The sequence below is a fragment of the Acomys russatus genome, chromosome 18 (genome assembly GCF_903995435.1).
Source record: "Acomys russatus chromosome 18, mAcoRus1.1, whole genome shotgun sequence".
Classification (NCBI taxonomy): Eukaryota; Metazoa; Chordata; class Mammalia; order Rodentia; family Muridae; genus Acomys; species Acomys russatus.
The window spans coordinates 3,991,076-4,005,883 of record NC_067154.1 but is presented as its reverse complement, the minus strand read 5'-3'; the positions used below and the strand labels follow the sequence as shown (position 1 = coordinate 4,005,883).

At 45.1% G+C, this 14,808-nt stretch overlaps 1 protein-coding gene across 1 annotated transcript in view; it reads left to right on the top strand.

Moving 5' to 3' along the window:
• Positions 1-14,808, top strand: part of Tnfrsf19 (TNF receptor superfamily member 19) — an 86,677-nt gene that overhangs the window by 18,275 nt on the left and 53,594 nt on the right. The window contains exons 2-3 of the mRNA XM_051160658.1: positions 3,462-3,554; positions 6,262-6,372. Coding sequence (XP_051016615.1) covers positions 3,477-3,554; positions 6,262-6,372 — 189 coding nt within the window. The 5' untranslated portion in view covers positions 3,462-3,476. The remainder of the gene's footprint in view (positions 1-3,461; positions 3,555-6,261; positions 6,373-14,808) is intronic.

Genomic DNA, 14,808 nt, shown 5'->3' with positions numbered 1-14,808 from the left:
ATCAGTACTAGCAGTTTTGACTCTTGTCCTCTGACCTTCTCTCCTATTGTATGGAGATAGATACCTATTTTTAAAAGTAAGGAAAGAGTAATGTGCTCCTTATAAGCACAGGACTTGGCCTTGTGAGAGCTTGGTTCAAACAATGGACTAGTTCTTGCTCTCCACAGGCTGCCCTGGGACCCTGCTGCCCTGGGTCACTGTGTTCTCCCACAGTGGCCTGGCAGGGGATGAGTCTTCAAGGACCATTGTCCCATGGATGGTAGTTAGATGCTCAATAAAAATGTCGTGACATGAGGGAAGGGGTTGTCGGTGACATGAAGAGGAGAGGGCACGTAATTTGGGGAGGGAGATGTTTAAGTGGAGAGACGGAAGGGAGGGAGGGCAGAGGAGGGAGTTAGGCGAGAAGTAACTAACACCAAGGACACCTGAGAAAGCCATATGGAAATCTACCATTATATAAGCTTTCTAGACACACACACACACACACACACACACACACACACACACACACACACACACACATTTAATTAGAGTTAGCCCATATAGGTAATAATATGCCTTCTAGAAGCTGTCCGTTGCAAAATAAGAAGCCCAGGGCCTGATGTCCAGTATCTTCAGGGGTGGGGGGGGGGGTCTGGAGACCTTCAAACTAATCTGGCTAATTGGCATTGCTCTTAGTTGCCTATGAGAACCTGGTGTAAAGAAGCAAATGATGCAAAGCCACACACTTTGATCATAGCACAAGGAGAAATCAAGTAGATAGTGACTAGGAAACTTCCTTCCTGCTGGTTAGATTTCACAGTACTGGGAGGGGATAAGGGGATATGTGGAGTGTTGGGCGGAAGTCATCGACCATCTTACCCGGCTGGGAGCCCAGGGAGCCCCAGTAACAACTGGTGTGAGAAGATATGTCTATGGGTATAATAGTGGCACAGATGTTATGGGGGTAACCAACAGTTGTTAAAATTATATGCAAGGCCAGCTCTACAACATGAAACGCATGCCTGGTATTGTAAATTTGGATCCAAACTCATGATTGGTGAGTTCATGGGCCTCAGAGGTTGAAAAGCTAGTTATCCGTATTCTAAGTAAACATAGTAGGAATCAGCCCTACAAATTCATATCTATCTATCTATCTATCTATCTATCTATCTATCTATCTATCTATCTATCTATCTCAGTACAAGTCTCAGACCTCATTGGAGAGGTTTCTTTGTGCAGTAGACAGCAGTTAACACGGACATTATTAATTCTCTAGCCAAAGTACAGAGGACTACGATCTATAGAGTTTTCAGCCATACTTGGGACGTCCGTATCACATACCTTCCAACAAGTCTCAGAGACATCAAGGAAGACAATACAGAAAGGTTGTAAGAGCCGGAGGTCAGTGAGGACTGGAGGTGAAAGAGTCTCTTCTGGCCACCCCAGGACTGCGATGCTCATGAACTCACAGCAGCTGTGCAGGACCTGCCCAAGATCAAGCCACTGAACATCTGAGCACAGGGAGGGCCTCGTAGGAGCTAATGGTGGTTAATGACTTCTGAGAGTTGGTTTTCTTTAAGGGTAGGTCCAGGATGCAGTGGGTGGCCTCGCATCCAATTAGTACACGGGCAACACAAATTAGATTCAGTAGATTATTTTTATTTTTGAAAAGACACAAATTTGGGAGAGGTGGAGGGTGGGGGTGAATCTGGCAGGAGTTAGGAGAAAGTATGGAAATAAGATTCAAAGGCATTGTATACATGCATGAAAGTCTCAAAGAATTAAAAAAAAAAAAAAAGTTTTCAATACCATAACACTTGCTACTACTTTCCTATGGTCCCTGAACACTCGGTGTCAGTGACCTTTCCCACTGTGCTAGAGGACTCCGTAGTCCTGCCAGGATGATTGGCCTGTAGGAACTGTGGCTCCCCCAGGCTGAGGGGCTTGTTCACACAGATGCTCTCTGTCCTGGTGGCCATCATTGCTTGACGTAGATCCTGATCTGGGCTTGGTTGTAGCAAGCCTCTAATCCCAGCTGCTTTGGGTGACTGAGGCAAGAGGAGATGAGTTCAAAACCTGTCTGGAGCGATTTAGCACGACCTTATCTCAAAAGAGATAGAAAACAAACACCTGATGGGAGGGTTGGGGAGATGGCTCGTTGCGTCCAGTGTGTAAGTGACATTCAGAAGTTTTGAGACGAAAGCTTCCTGCTGATCACCCACCCTCTCTCTGTGTTGTGCGGCATTGGGGAGAAGCCGCTGGAGCTCAGCCTTAGAAATAGCATCTGTTCCTGGGAGGAGGCGCCGATCCTCAGATCTGTGCAGGGTTTGCATTCACAGAGGGCTTTGCATCGCCCTAGAACTGCCCCACGTGGGCTCGCATCTGTCTCTGTCTCTAACTGCAGAGTGTCCTGCAGCAGGTTACGTAGCCCTTTCTGACCCTCGGCTACCCCCGCCTCTAAGGAATGATAGTATCATTGACCTGCTAAACCAGTGGTTCTCGACCTGTGGGTCATGACCCTTTGGGAGTTGACTGACCCTTTCACAGGGGACACCTAAGACCATCAGGAAGCACAGATTTTTACATTGCAATTCATAGCAATAGCCAAAGGAAGCAGCAACAAAAATAATTTTATGTCTGGGGGTCACCACACCACAGGGAACTAAATTAAAGGGTCACAGCACTAGGAAGGTTGAGAACCACTGGTCTGGAAGGCCTCCGGAGTAAGCAAATTAGCACGCTAGGGACACGCTGGTTCTTAGAAGTGTTGTTTTGTTGCTGTTGTTACCCTGTTGGCCCCGTCTAAACAGTTATGAACAGAAGGTTGCAAGCCGCTGTGTGAATGTGGCGCTCTTCTGGACGTGGTAGACTGGCTGCTGGAAAATAAAGCCCCGGGTGAGGTGGGAGCCCAGAGCCAGTAGGAGTCCTGCATGAATACATGGCAGGAAATTTTATAAAATTTTATTACACGTGCCAAGTGCACAGTCACTGTCTGACAGTCAGAAGACCACGGTAAGAGTTGGTTCTTGGAGCTTGAGGCTGGAACTCGGGCAGCTAGTGCTTCTACACACTGAACCATCTCTCTGGGCCAGTGGTATTTTAAAAAAGTGGTCCTTTAAGGTTGGGGAGATGGCTCAGCAGTCAGGAACACTGGCTGATCTTGCAGGGGACCTGGGTTCAATCCCAGCACCTACATGGGGGCTCGCAGCATTTGTAATTCCAGTCCTAAGGGACCCAACACTCTCTTCTGACTTCCCTGGGTACCATGCACAATGCGTATGGTACAAAGACATCTATGGCGGCAAAACACCCATACACATAAAGAAAATGAAGTGGTGCTTTTAAAAGATAAAGTAACATTTAACGCCTCATATGGACAAAAATGGTGGTCACATCATTAGATAGTAAGTAGAGAGTGGCCCCTGAGACTTTGGATGTTAACTGTGTCTTCCCCCTTGTCTGTGACTTACTTTCTTCAGGGATAAACTTGTCTGATGAGAGCCATGGCTTTCAAGGTCCAGCTTGGACAAGGGAGAATGCTCTTCACCACTGTGCTTTTCCTAGGCTATTTGGTAAGTACAGTCTTCTTTCTCTCGTGTGAATATGTAGAAAGGGTTCATATCATGGTCCCAGGTTATACGTGTGGTGACGCAGCACTCCAGGCTGAGGCGAGAAGATTGCAAGTTCAAGACCAGCCTGGGCTTCATAGCAAGATCTTTTCTCAAAACAAACAGTCAAACACACACACACACACACACACACACACACACACACACACACACAATTAAATAGTACAAAGACTATTTTCCATTTAGGAAGGCATTAAATTTTTTTTCCGTTCAAATTATGCTTGCTGTAGTTAGGTAGTGCTGTTTGTCACAAGTGTTGAAATTATTTTGTTTAAATCTAGGTAAAATCATAAAACTAGTTGCCATGTTACTACTTTTAGTGTTAACGACACAATCTTGGGTTTACAGGCTATTTCTATCATAATATACCCTAGGTCAGTGGTTCTCCACCTTACTAATGCTGAGACCCTTTACTACAGTTCCTCGTGTTGTGGTGATCCCCACAATCATAAAATTATTTTCATTGGTACTTCATAACTGTAATCTTGCTACTGTGATGAATTGTAATGTAATAGCTTATATGCAGGACGTCTGATATGTGACCCCTGGGAAAGGATTGAGACCCACAGGTTGAGAGCCACTGCTCTGGACTCTAAGAAGACCATTGTTTGCTGTTTGTTTTGTGGGGTTGAATTCAGGGCCTTGTGCATGCTAGGCAACTGGTCTGCCACTAACCTACATCTCCAGTCAGAAGAGATTAAATCGATTTGATGTGGCATTTGTACCCATCTTGAGTTCAGACAGTGTTAAGAGACAGAACTTGCACTGTTTGAAAGTGTGACAAGAGGCCGGTGAAGGTATCCAAAGGAATTGAATTTATTTACTCTGAGATAAAATAAGGATCTACAACTAGAGAGAGGCCTCCTGACCTTCTGCCTGCCTGGGCTACAAGCACACACCGCCACAGCCATATTACATGGTGCTGGAGATCCAACTCGGGGCTTTGTGAATGCTAAGCAAGCAATTTGCCCACCCGAGCCTAATTCCTAGTTTGAGACAACCGTATAGTTTTAAAAGGGCATTTATTTATTTACTTTTTAAATTTCCGTACAGGTGGTTGGTTCTGTGTTGAAATCACCCTCCTCACTGCCCTCCCTCTCCTCCCCCCTCTCCTCCCCCCTCTCCTCCCCCCCATTTGTCCTCTTTATTATGCTAAACAGTTGTACTTCTTTTTCATATTTTTATATACACATGTGGTTTTATGTGACTGTGAAAGACAAAATGATGTAGCTCAGGTTGGCCTCAGACTCTCTGTATGTAGCCGAGGATGGCCTTGAATTTCTGATCCTCCTCTCTGTGCCCTTTAATGCTGGGATTACAGACATTCACTGTCACTTCACAGGGTTTACACAGCGCTGGGGACTGAGCCCAGCTCTTCATTCAGGCTAGGAAGCACTCTACCAACTAGGCTACGTCCCCAGCCCAGTACCAATATTTTTAATAGAATATTGCCTGTTAATAGGTAAGTAAGGGCCAGCGAGACTTGCCATGGAATCTAATGACTTGCGTTTGATGCCACGAGCTGTCATCCGACCTCCCCGTGAGTGCTATTGCATGTGCACCTTGCATATAAATACGTAAATACATAAATATATGAACAAATTTTAAAACATTTTAAAGCAAATTTTAAAAATGACAGTAATAACGTGAACTTGCTTTTAGTAGCTAGAAAGCTCTAGATTAATTAAACTAATTGATTTGGGGAGATTTTTAGTTATTGCTTTTTTTGACGACAGTATACATTTTCTACCCAAGGTCTATGCTCTGAGCCCAATCACACTCTTCAGTCCTAGGGAACACTGGGTGGTAATCAGACAGGGTGTGAGTTCAGATTCACACAGCACTTTGTTTGGAAGAGTTCAGAGCTGGTCTTTGTCACCTCTACTGCTGCCACCTCCATCCTCAGGAGGTTGTGAGCACATGGTTGTCAGGTAGGAGTTCTTAAAGACGGTCTCTTGGTGAATGTAGTGACCCGCACTCTCCACCTGGGTACGTGGCAGTTCTTGGGCAGAGGAGGCAGAAGAGTCAAGAGTTTGAAGCCAGCCTGAGCTACATCTTGAGGCCCCGTCTCAAATAAGCAAAGATCAATAAACGAACAGCACCAACAATGGCTTCTCAAAAATTAAATACAGCGCTGTCTAAAGGAAAGCCCCAGGTTCCTGTGGTGTTACGAATGCATCTCGGCTGCATATACATTGTTAGGGTGGATTGTGCTCATATTTCTTTAAGATCATAAAAGGTTGGTTGGTTTGCTTAAATTCAGAAACTTTCAGGTAGCAAAAGCCCTGGGGTCCCTGCAGGGTCGCTCCTTCATGTGTCATGTTAGAGAAGCCAGCATCCTCCTGATAACCAGAAAAGTAGACTAACTGATGGGGACCACAGTTAAGTCTGGGACAAGGGGGCCCTGGCTACGGGATGAATAAACACTTCACAGGGTAAGAAGGACATGAGTTACAGATCTACTTGTCCCATGGACGCATCCAGAAAGTGGCCTTTCTTCTTAAAGCGAAGCTTAAGGCATCGTCGCGCTGAGGCAGTTTTCCCTCTCTATACTGAGCAACCCTGCAGATGCCATCTCTCTCTCTTTTGTGAGCAGTGCAAAGGGTCGGGCTGAAGATAACATGTAGGGAACCATTTTTTTCTCTTCCAGTCATGTAAAGTGACGTGTGAAACCGGAGACTGCAGACAGCAAGAATTCAAGGATCGCTCTGGAAATTGTGTCCTCTGCAAGCAGTGTGGACCCGGCATGGAGTTGTCCAAGGTATGTATCCCAAGTACGTGGTTACACTTCGGTTAGAAGTGGCATTCTCTTAAGCCAAATGCTTTTTCGTTGGCTCTTAGCAACTCTTTGGGTAACACGACAGGACTCTTGGCTCAGTATGCCACTTTGGCAAGGTCTAATAGAATTCCGCTCTGACCCCTGCATCTTTTTGAGATAAGTAGATTATAACAACCAGAATTCTACACATACCATTGACGTATGCAACTTAGTATTTCAGTGATAGAATGTCTTGGGGGTTATATCGTAAAGAGCCAATACTCTACTTAAACCTTAAAAGTAAAACACAAATAACTAAGGGTGGAATAATGAAACTAGAAATAACTACCATTTCTTGGGCCTTCTTTTTTTTTTTAAATGAATGTTACCATCGCTGGTTGGTTGTGTTCTGAGTAGGGATGGGATGTCATGAGGCAGACCAGGGTATTGAAGGAAGCAAGTGTTATAATTTTACTACTCTGTCTGCACTCCACAGAGCACTTTGGCATATGCATTTTAAATCCTGCTCGTTAAATATTTTGGGGCTTAGCCGGGCATGGTGGCGCACGCCTTTAATCCCAGCACTTGGGAGGCAGAGGCAGGTGGATCGCTGTGAGTTGGAAGCCAGCCTGGTCTACAAAGTGAGTCCAAGACACCCAAGGTTACACAGTGAACCCCTGTTTCAAAAGAACAAAAACAGGGGGGGCCTTTCTCAGGGCCCACTTGCGTTTGAATAAGACACAAAAAGACTCCTTTAGCTGGGGCCGTCTCTCAGCTAGTTCATCTAAACTTATCGTAACTTCTCTGCTTTCTCCTCTCCCCACGCGGCTCTTATTACTTGCTTACAGCTCCGTTTTATCCTTTCTGCTTTCTTCCGTGTGTCTCTCTCCATCTGCCCGTCTCTTCTCCCCGCCCGGAAGTCCCGTCCCTGTGCTTCTTGAAGGAGTCCTGGGCTGCCAGCTCTTTTATTGTATAAAAAGCCACATTTCAGTCTGAACCAATCAACAGCAAGACAAGGCCTAATCTATCTCATATGGATTGTCCTTTGGCAAGTGAGGAAGGAAAAGTGTTTACAAATCGAAAAACCATGATGGGCCATAGAAATTACAGCACCAAAAATCCTGCCAGCACTTAGCTTTCTGCCCTGTACAACATTAACAGTCTACAGAGATACACCTCAGTGCAAGGGAGGACCCTCCCGACAATTAAGAAATCTTTTTGGGGCTGCAGAGATGGCTCAGCAGTTACGAGTGCTGGCTGCTCTTTCAGAGGACTGGGTTCAGTTCCCAGCACCCACATGGCAGCTCACTGTTGTCTGTAACTCCAGTTCCAGGGGACCTACCGCCTTCACACAGGCAAAACTCCAATGCACACGAAAAACAAATAAATAAATAGATAAATAAATAAATATCCTCCTCCTCGCAGCTGCTCATATTTCACAGTGTCTCCTCTTGGCCTCTTCTAAGCTAAACATCCATTTGCGTTATTTTTCGGTCTTTTGAAGATGTTATTAGTGAGAGGATTTGGTGTGCTGCTTTGTTCTTAGTGAAGCATCAGAGCCTTCTGTTATAAAAGAGGCAATAGACTTCTGTTTTTATTGAGAGTGGCCTTTAAAAGGAAAGCCCTCTCCCCTGCAGACTGTTTTTACTTAAAAACCGGAGTCTTACCATTCATAGGCTTTTGATCAACGAGCTACAAACCGCAGGCAAGGAAGAGTCCCGCATCCCACAGCCGCATCCTTGGAGAGGGCTTTTCTTTCTGCTTGCTGTGTCGTGGCCTTCCCAGTGCTGACTTTGCATCTGGATTGACATGGCTTCCAGCTCTCTGACAGCTTGTTAATCACTACATCTCACCAGAAAGGTGTCAGTTCCTCTTGACTGTACCCATGTTTATTTCAGATGTAGGTTCTGCCATATTGGGTAGACAGCAGGTCCTCCTGCCCAGGGCCAGCAAACACATTCAAGTGTCCGCGCAGCCATGAGGGAAATAGATGGCTCTTCCACCCACTGAGATCCTTTTGCCCAGCGCTGTGAAAAGATGAGTGGAACTATATGGATTCTGAGATGAGAAAACCCATCCTAAACGTTTATTCTCTTCTCTGCGTCCTTTGACTGTAGAGAATATAAAAATAATACCTAGAGAATCAGACCAGAAGGTGAAGGTTCAACCATCTGTAAAATGTTTAAATAGGGAAAAAAAAAAAAGTCATTCCACAGTCTCTGGTTGCACAGACCAGAAACTTCTCTGCAGCTAAACAAACTCAAGGATCAACTGTCCTGAGATCTCCAGAAGTGAACCCTCGGGAGTCAGGCTGCTGTAAAACGTGGCCTCACAACCTCCTGCTGGGGCGGGAAGCTCGAGCCGAGCCGTCATTGACCAACTGCCAAAGCCTTGGTATGGACAAGTGGGCGAATGCAGAACCCTACAGCCCTGTGTGGTGAGGCCTCCTCCATTTTACCTCCAGGGTACCGAGGTGATTTTCCTGATGCTGAGCACAGAGAACACCTCTCTCCCAGCAAGGGCGAGGCGGGTGGGGGGAAGGGGGGAGTAGGGGGTTGGTGCTTCTGAAAGAGGCCAGAGCAGTATACTCTCGAGAAGACCCACCCTCGGCAGAAAATTGGGGGTTACTAGTTGGGGGTATTACCTAAGTGACAGAGGAGAGGGAAGGACCAGGGCCTGCTCACTCGAGTTCTCCTGCCTTAGAAGTAATGGGGAGGGAGGGGAGGGGGAGAGGGAGAGAGAGAATGTGTGCGAATACCTTGAAGGTCATAGTCCAAGGGCACAGAACGACAGACACAGTGAGAGCGGTAGGGCCTGCTTCCCAGCCCTCACAGCTTCCCCATACTAATAATCCTGTTTACCCAGTTCATCAGCTGTGATTTGTAACAAAACAAACAAAACAAAACAAAAACCTACGCAGCACAAGAAAAAGCACACTAAAAGGCAAAAAGCTGAATTTGAAGGGACAGAGCAAGCATAGGAAGCAAACATGGTGAAAGAATTGGCATTATCATAAAAAGAGTTTAAAACAGCTATAGCTGATGTGCTGTCTAAGATAAAATGGGCATTAGTTGAGATAGGTGGGCAGTGTAGGCAGAGAGGTGGAAATACTTAGGAAGAACTTGAATAAATAAATGAATAAGTAAATAAATAATGAAGAATGCATCTACTAGGCCATTGGTAGACTAGATACCATGAAGGACCGGATCTTAATGCTGGAAGACTTATCAATGGACACTTCTGGAACCAGAAACCAAAGCACAGACTCAAGGGGGAAAGTCGTAAGACAAGGGAGAAGAGGAAGCGCCGCGTCCACAAGGGACAGAGGTGGAAGTGGCTAGCACTCCTGGGGAGCATGGGAACACAAGCAGAGTGAACAATTTAAAGAAAAAACAATGTCTTATTTTCTTGAATAAGAAAAACCCAGAATTCTGACAGTGTGAAGTTGTCCTACAGTGAAGAAGAATTCAGGCCTGGTGGCTCTGGCGTGTCATCCTAGCCCTTGAGAGGCTGAGGGAGTAAGAGCCAGAATTTAAAGCCAGTGTGCACTACATAGTGAGTTCCCAGTTGAAAGAAAGGAAGAAGGAAAGAAAGAAAAGGAAGGAGAGAAAGAAGGAAGGAAGGAAAGTAGGAAGGAAGGAGGGAGGGAGGTGAGTGAGCCAGGGAGAAGTGAGGGCTGAGTGAACTGTGAGCAGAGCACATCCTCCAGGAGAGGGGGACTTCAGCATCCTCATCCTTCTATTAGAAACCAGCCGAGCCACAAGCAGACTCTTGGCAAGGTCATAGCTGACAGTAAGCCGCCATCAATCAAACTGGTTGTCAGTGACATTCTTCCGTTGCCAGCACAATACACATTCTTCTCCAGCTTTCATGAAGGATTCAGCAACCTGGACCACATGTCAAGTTGTTAAGTGTTTCCTAACACATTTAAAAGAATATTTGAAATGTAGGTGTGACCTGTCCATCAACTGACAAAAGAACACAATGGAAACCAGGGACAGGAAGATAGTTGGAAAAGTCCTCAAGTGCTTGGAGGTTAAAAAAACAAAAAACAAACAAACAAACAAACAAACAAACAACAACAAAAACACTGTGCTAAATAACCCACAAGCCAGAGACAGAAGAAGCTTCCTTTTCCTAAGAAAATGAGGATGGGTTTATAAAAATGTGTGAGATGAAATGAAACAGTACTTAGAACAAATGTGTAGAATTAATGCATGCATTAGAAAAGAAAAACCTAAAGCTTCTGTATTAGGAAACTAAGAAACAAATCAAATCCAAGCTGAGAAAAAAGTAGATAATAACGAGAGAGAGAGAGAGAGAGAGAGAGAGAGAGAGAGAGAGAGAGAGAGAGAGAGAGAAACAAGAAATCAAAAAGGAAAATTAACAAAAGCAAAAGTTGATTCTTCAGGAAGATTAAACAAAACAAAACACAAGGATACCCCTCTAACCAGGCTGAGTGAGGAAGCTGACACTAAGACACATACTGCAAATACCACAAGTGACTGGAAGTGTCACTACAGATTATGGACATGAAATTTTGACAACTATAATCTCCAAGATAAAGCATGCCAAGGGTATGGACGGCACAGTCTACCGAAACACACAAGAGAAAACAGCCCTTATCTACTGAGGAGATCTGCTCAGTAGTCATTAGTAAACTGCCATGAGGAAAGTACCAAGCCAGAGCGAGTTCACCAGTTAAGAAATTACACCAGTGCTCCCCTCCCCCCCCCAATCCATGCTTTAACACGGAAGCAGAGAGCACAGACTCATTCGGTGGATGTTAGCTTAACAGCACCTAATGTCAAGAAGACAATAACATTACAAAAAAAAAAAAAAAAAAGAAAGCTACAGAACAATAAATCTCATGAACATAGACATGAAAATCTCCAACAAAATTTTACAAATCCAAGCCAAGAGCGTTCCCCTCTGTCCTTAGGATCTATCAGTGTGATATTGTGACTAAGTGGGCTTCGTTCCTGCCGTGCAAGGCTGGTTTAACAGTTGAGACTCAATGGGTGTAATCCATCACATCGACACAGTAAGGAAGAAAAACCATGTGTCATCTCAATAACCATGTGAAAAATATTCAACCCCCGTTCAATATGGAAACTCTCAGTAAACCAAGAATGAAGGCAGAACTTACCTAACCTGAAAGAGAATATCTACAGGAACAGCCCTACAGTTAGCACTTACCCAGAGGAGTTAAAAAAAAAAAACTTACATCTACACAAAATCCGCACAGACGCAGCTTTACGCACAGTTACCAAGACCTGCGAGCAGTTCAGTTATCCTGTGGTAGGTGAGGGAGAAACCAGACCATCCAGCCAATGAGATACTATTCTGCACTAAAAACAAAACGGAGATCAAGCTATGAAAAGACATGGAGAACCTTAAGTGCATATACTGGGTAACAGTTCGGAGGTAGCAAAAAGGTTGGTGTTCGCCATAAGCCAGGGAAGAGAGGCGTGAGAAGGTAGAATGTAGCTGGCCAAGCCTGTAAACTGTAGGACACCAGTACTGAGCCCTAAGAGAAATGGAGGCTTTTAGGTGATAGAAGAGGGACTGTGGATTGGCTGGACTGAAACAGATGTGTCATTCAGGCAGAAGAAGTTGGTAATGAAGATGCTTTGTAGGGAATGGGGTGTGGCTGAGGGGTGGGAGTCGGGGTGGAGGGTTGTGGAGAGACAGCTGATGTCTCAGGATCTTTCTCTCCCAGTTTTATTGTAAACCTAAAACTGATCTTTTAAAAAAATTAAAAAGGAAGTCGCTGGGCGCGGTGCCATACCCCTGTAATCCCAGCACTCGGGAAGCAGAGGCGGGCGGATCTCTGTGAGTTCGAGGCCAGCCTGGTCTACAAAGTGAGTCCAGGACAGTCAAGGCTACACAGAGAGACCTTGTCTCGAAAAACCAATCAATAAGTCAATAACTATAAAGAAATAAAGTCTTGGAGGATGAGGAGATGACTCAGTTGGTAAAGGGCTTCGAGTAGAAGCATCAGGGCCTGGAATTGAATCCCTAGACACCACATTTTAAAAAGAAATTCCTGGCGCAGTGGCATGCACCTATAATCCCAGCACTAGGGTTGTAGAGTCAGCTGGTCCAGTCTAACCGAACTGGTGAGTGCCACGCTTAGTGTGAGGCCATGTCTAGGAAATAAGTTCCTGAGTGTCTGAAGAACTGCATGCACATGCACACTTCTCACTCTCAAACATGTCCACAAAATCGTTTTAAGGTAATAACAAAAATGAAGTCTTAGTTGGGCGTGGTGATATGTGTCTATAACTCCAGTTACTCAGGAGCCTGAGGCAGGAGGATCATGAGTTGGTGGCCAGCCTGGGTGACAGATTTCCTGTTTCAAGAACTGCAACAAATAAGAACAAAGAAACAGGAGAAACACGAAGTCTTTTTTTTTTTTTTTCTGAGACAGGGGTTCTCTGTGTAGCCTTGGCTGTCCTGGACTCACTTTGTAGACCAGGCTGGCCTCGAACTCACAGTGATCCCCTGCCTCTGCCTCCCGAGTGCTGGGATTGAAGGTGTGCGCCACCACGCCCGGCTGAAACATGAAGTCTTTATACAATGGATACCAATCAGATTTCTAAGGCTATAATGAATGAGCCACCATGAATGAGACACAGGAATTTTCCGCTTAGGTGAATGAGTGAGAAAGCAAATAGCATTTTCCCGCTTTCCTAGACTTTTGAAATAATGAGCCAGGCTCCTCTGACTGTCCAGAACCACCGCTTTCCCGTCCTTCTGCCCCGTTCTCACTCTAGGACCTTACTCTGTTCACCATGGTTCCACCTGGCTCATACAAGCCATCACGACAGACCCAGACCTGGACCCTCACAACATCTGTTTCCCGCCCTTTCACTGATGCAAAACGTTCTTTGTTTTCACCTTACGTGATAGGTGATAGGTGTGCTTGGCCCCATTAGAGAAGATGTGTCTTTCTGTAACATACACACATTCATAGGTGCTTTCACCTACAATGAAAACTGATGTGTGGGTCTTACAACCCCAAAGTTAAAGAAGCAAACCAACTGAGAATCTGTCTCAGTGAAGGAAGGCCGCTTGCCTAGCACACACAAGGCTCTGCGTTCAATCAACACACACACACACACACACACACACACACTAATGTTTTTCAAGACAGGGTGTCTCTGTTATCTTGGCTACTCACTTTGTAGACCAGGCTGGCCTTGAACTCACAGAGATCCTCCTGCCTCTGCCTCCCAAGTGCTGGGATTAAAGGCGTGCGCCACCACACCTGGCTTTTATTTATTTATTTTTCTGGTTTTTGAGACAGGGTCTGTGTAGCCTTGGTTGTCCTAGACTCACTTGGTAGATCCAGCTGCCCTTGAACTCACAGAGATCTACCTGCCTCTAACTCCCTGAGTGCTGGGATTACAGGGGTGTACCACTACACCCAGCTCAACACTTATTTTTTTTTAATAAAAAAATAAAGAGTTCCTGTATTTCAGATACCTATGGAGTCTTCCCCGAGTGTGGCAGTTTGAAGAATGGCCCCATAGAGTCATATGTTTGAATGCCTCATCCCCAGTTGGTAGAATTGTTTGGGAAGGATTAGGAGGTGTGGCCTTTTGGAGGAGGTGTGTCACTGGGGATGGGCTTTGAGGTTTCTAAAGACTGGTGCCATCACCAGTGCTTTCTCTGCCTCCTGTTCGTGGATCAAGATGTGAGCTTTCAGCTGCTCCTGTCTCTAAGCCTTTGCTCTGCCATCCTGGACTCTAACCCTGTGAAACCGTAAGACCAATTAAATGCCGTTTATAACTTACCTTGGTCATGCTGTCACAGCAATAGAAAAGTGACTAAGACACCTAGGTAGAAGTTTTCCCTAAGCATTGAGATAGCCACCCAGCTATACCATACACACAATGCCCCAGGAGCGGCACCTACAGTGTCCTGGTGTTTCATAAGCATGTTAACATCTAGACATGTTAGCACATGGCCTATGGTGCTCCCTTGCTTGCCGTACTGTGCAGCCCGCCTAGCCCGCTAGCACAGCACCTTTGCCCAGGCTTTGAATGAATTTCTCCACCTTGGGTATTTGTTTCTAAAGATACTTAACATCTCATTAGTGAATTTGTGTAAGAGTAATACACTTTAAGTCTTTAATCTTGCTTTTTTGCTTAATGACCTAACTTAACAATAAAAAAAAAAAAAGAAAAAAACCCTAAAGTTTTATTTAAAGAGTAAAAATTAAGTTTGTTTCCCTACATAGAAGAGCTTCCAGATAACCTTATTTTCCAGTTTACTCATTTCTCCATGTTAAATATAGCTCAGCACTTAGGTTTAGTGTGTGTGCGTGTTGCACATGCTAGGCAAGTGTTTTAGTACTGAGCCACATCCCCAACCCTCCTTTTTCTAAGATGAGGTGCCTGTTTGGATCATCACACTCCAGGGTCATGATGT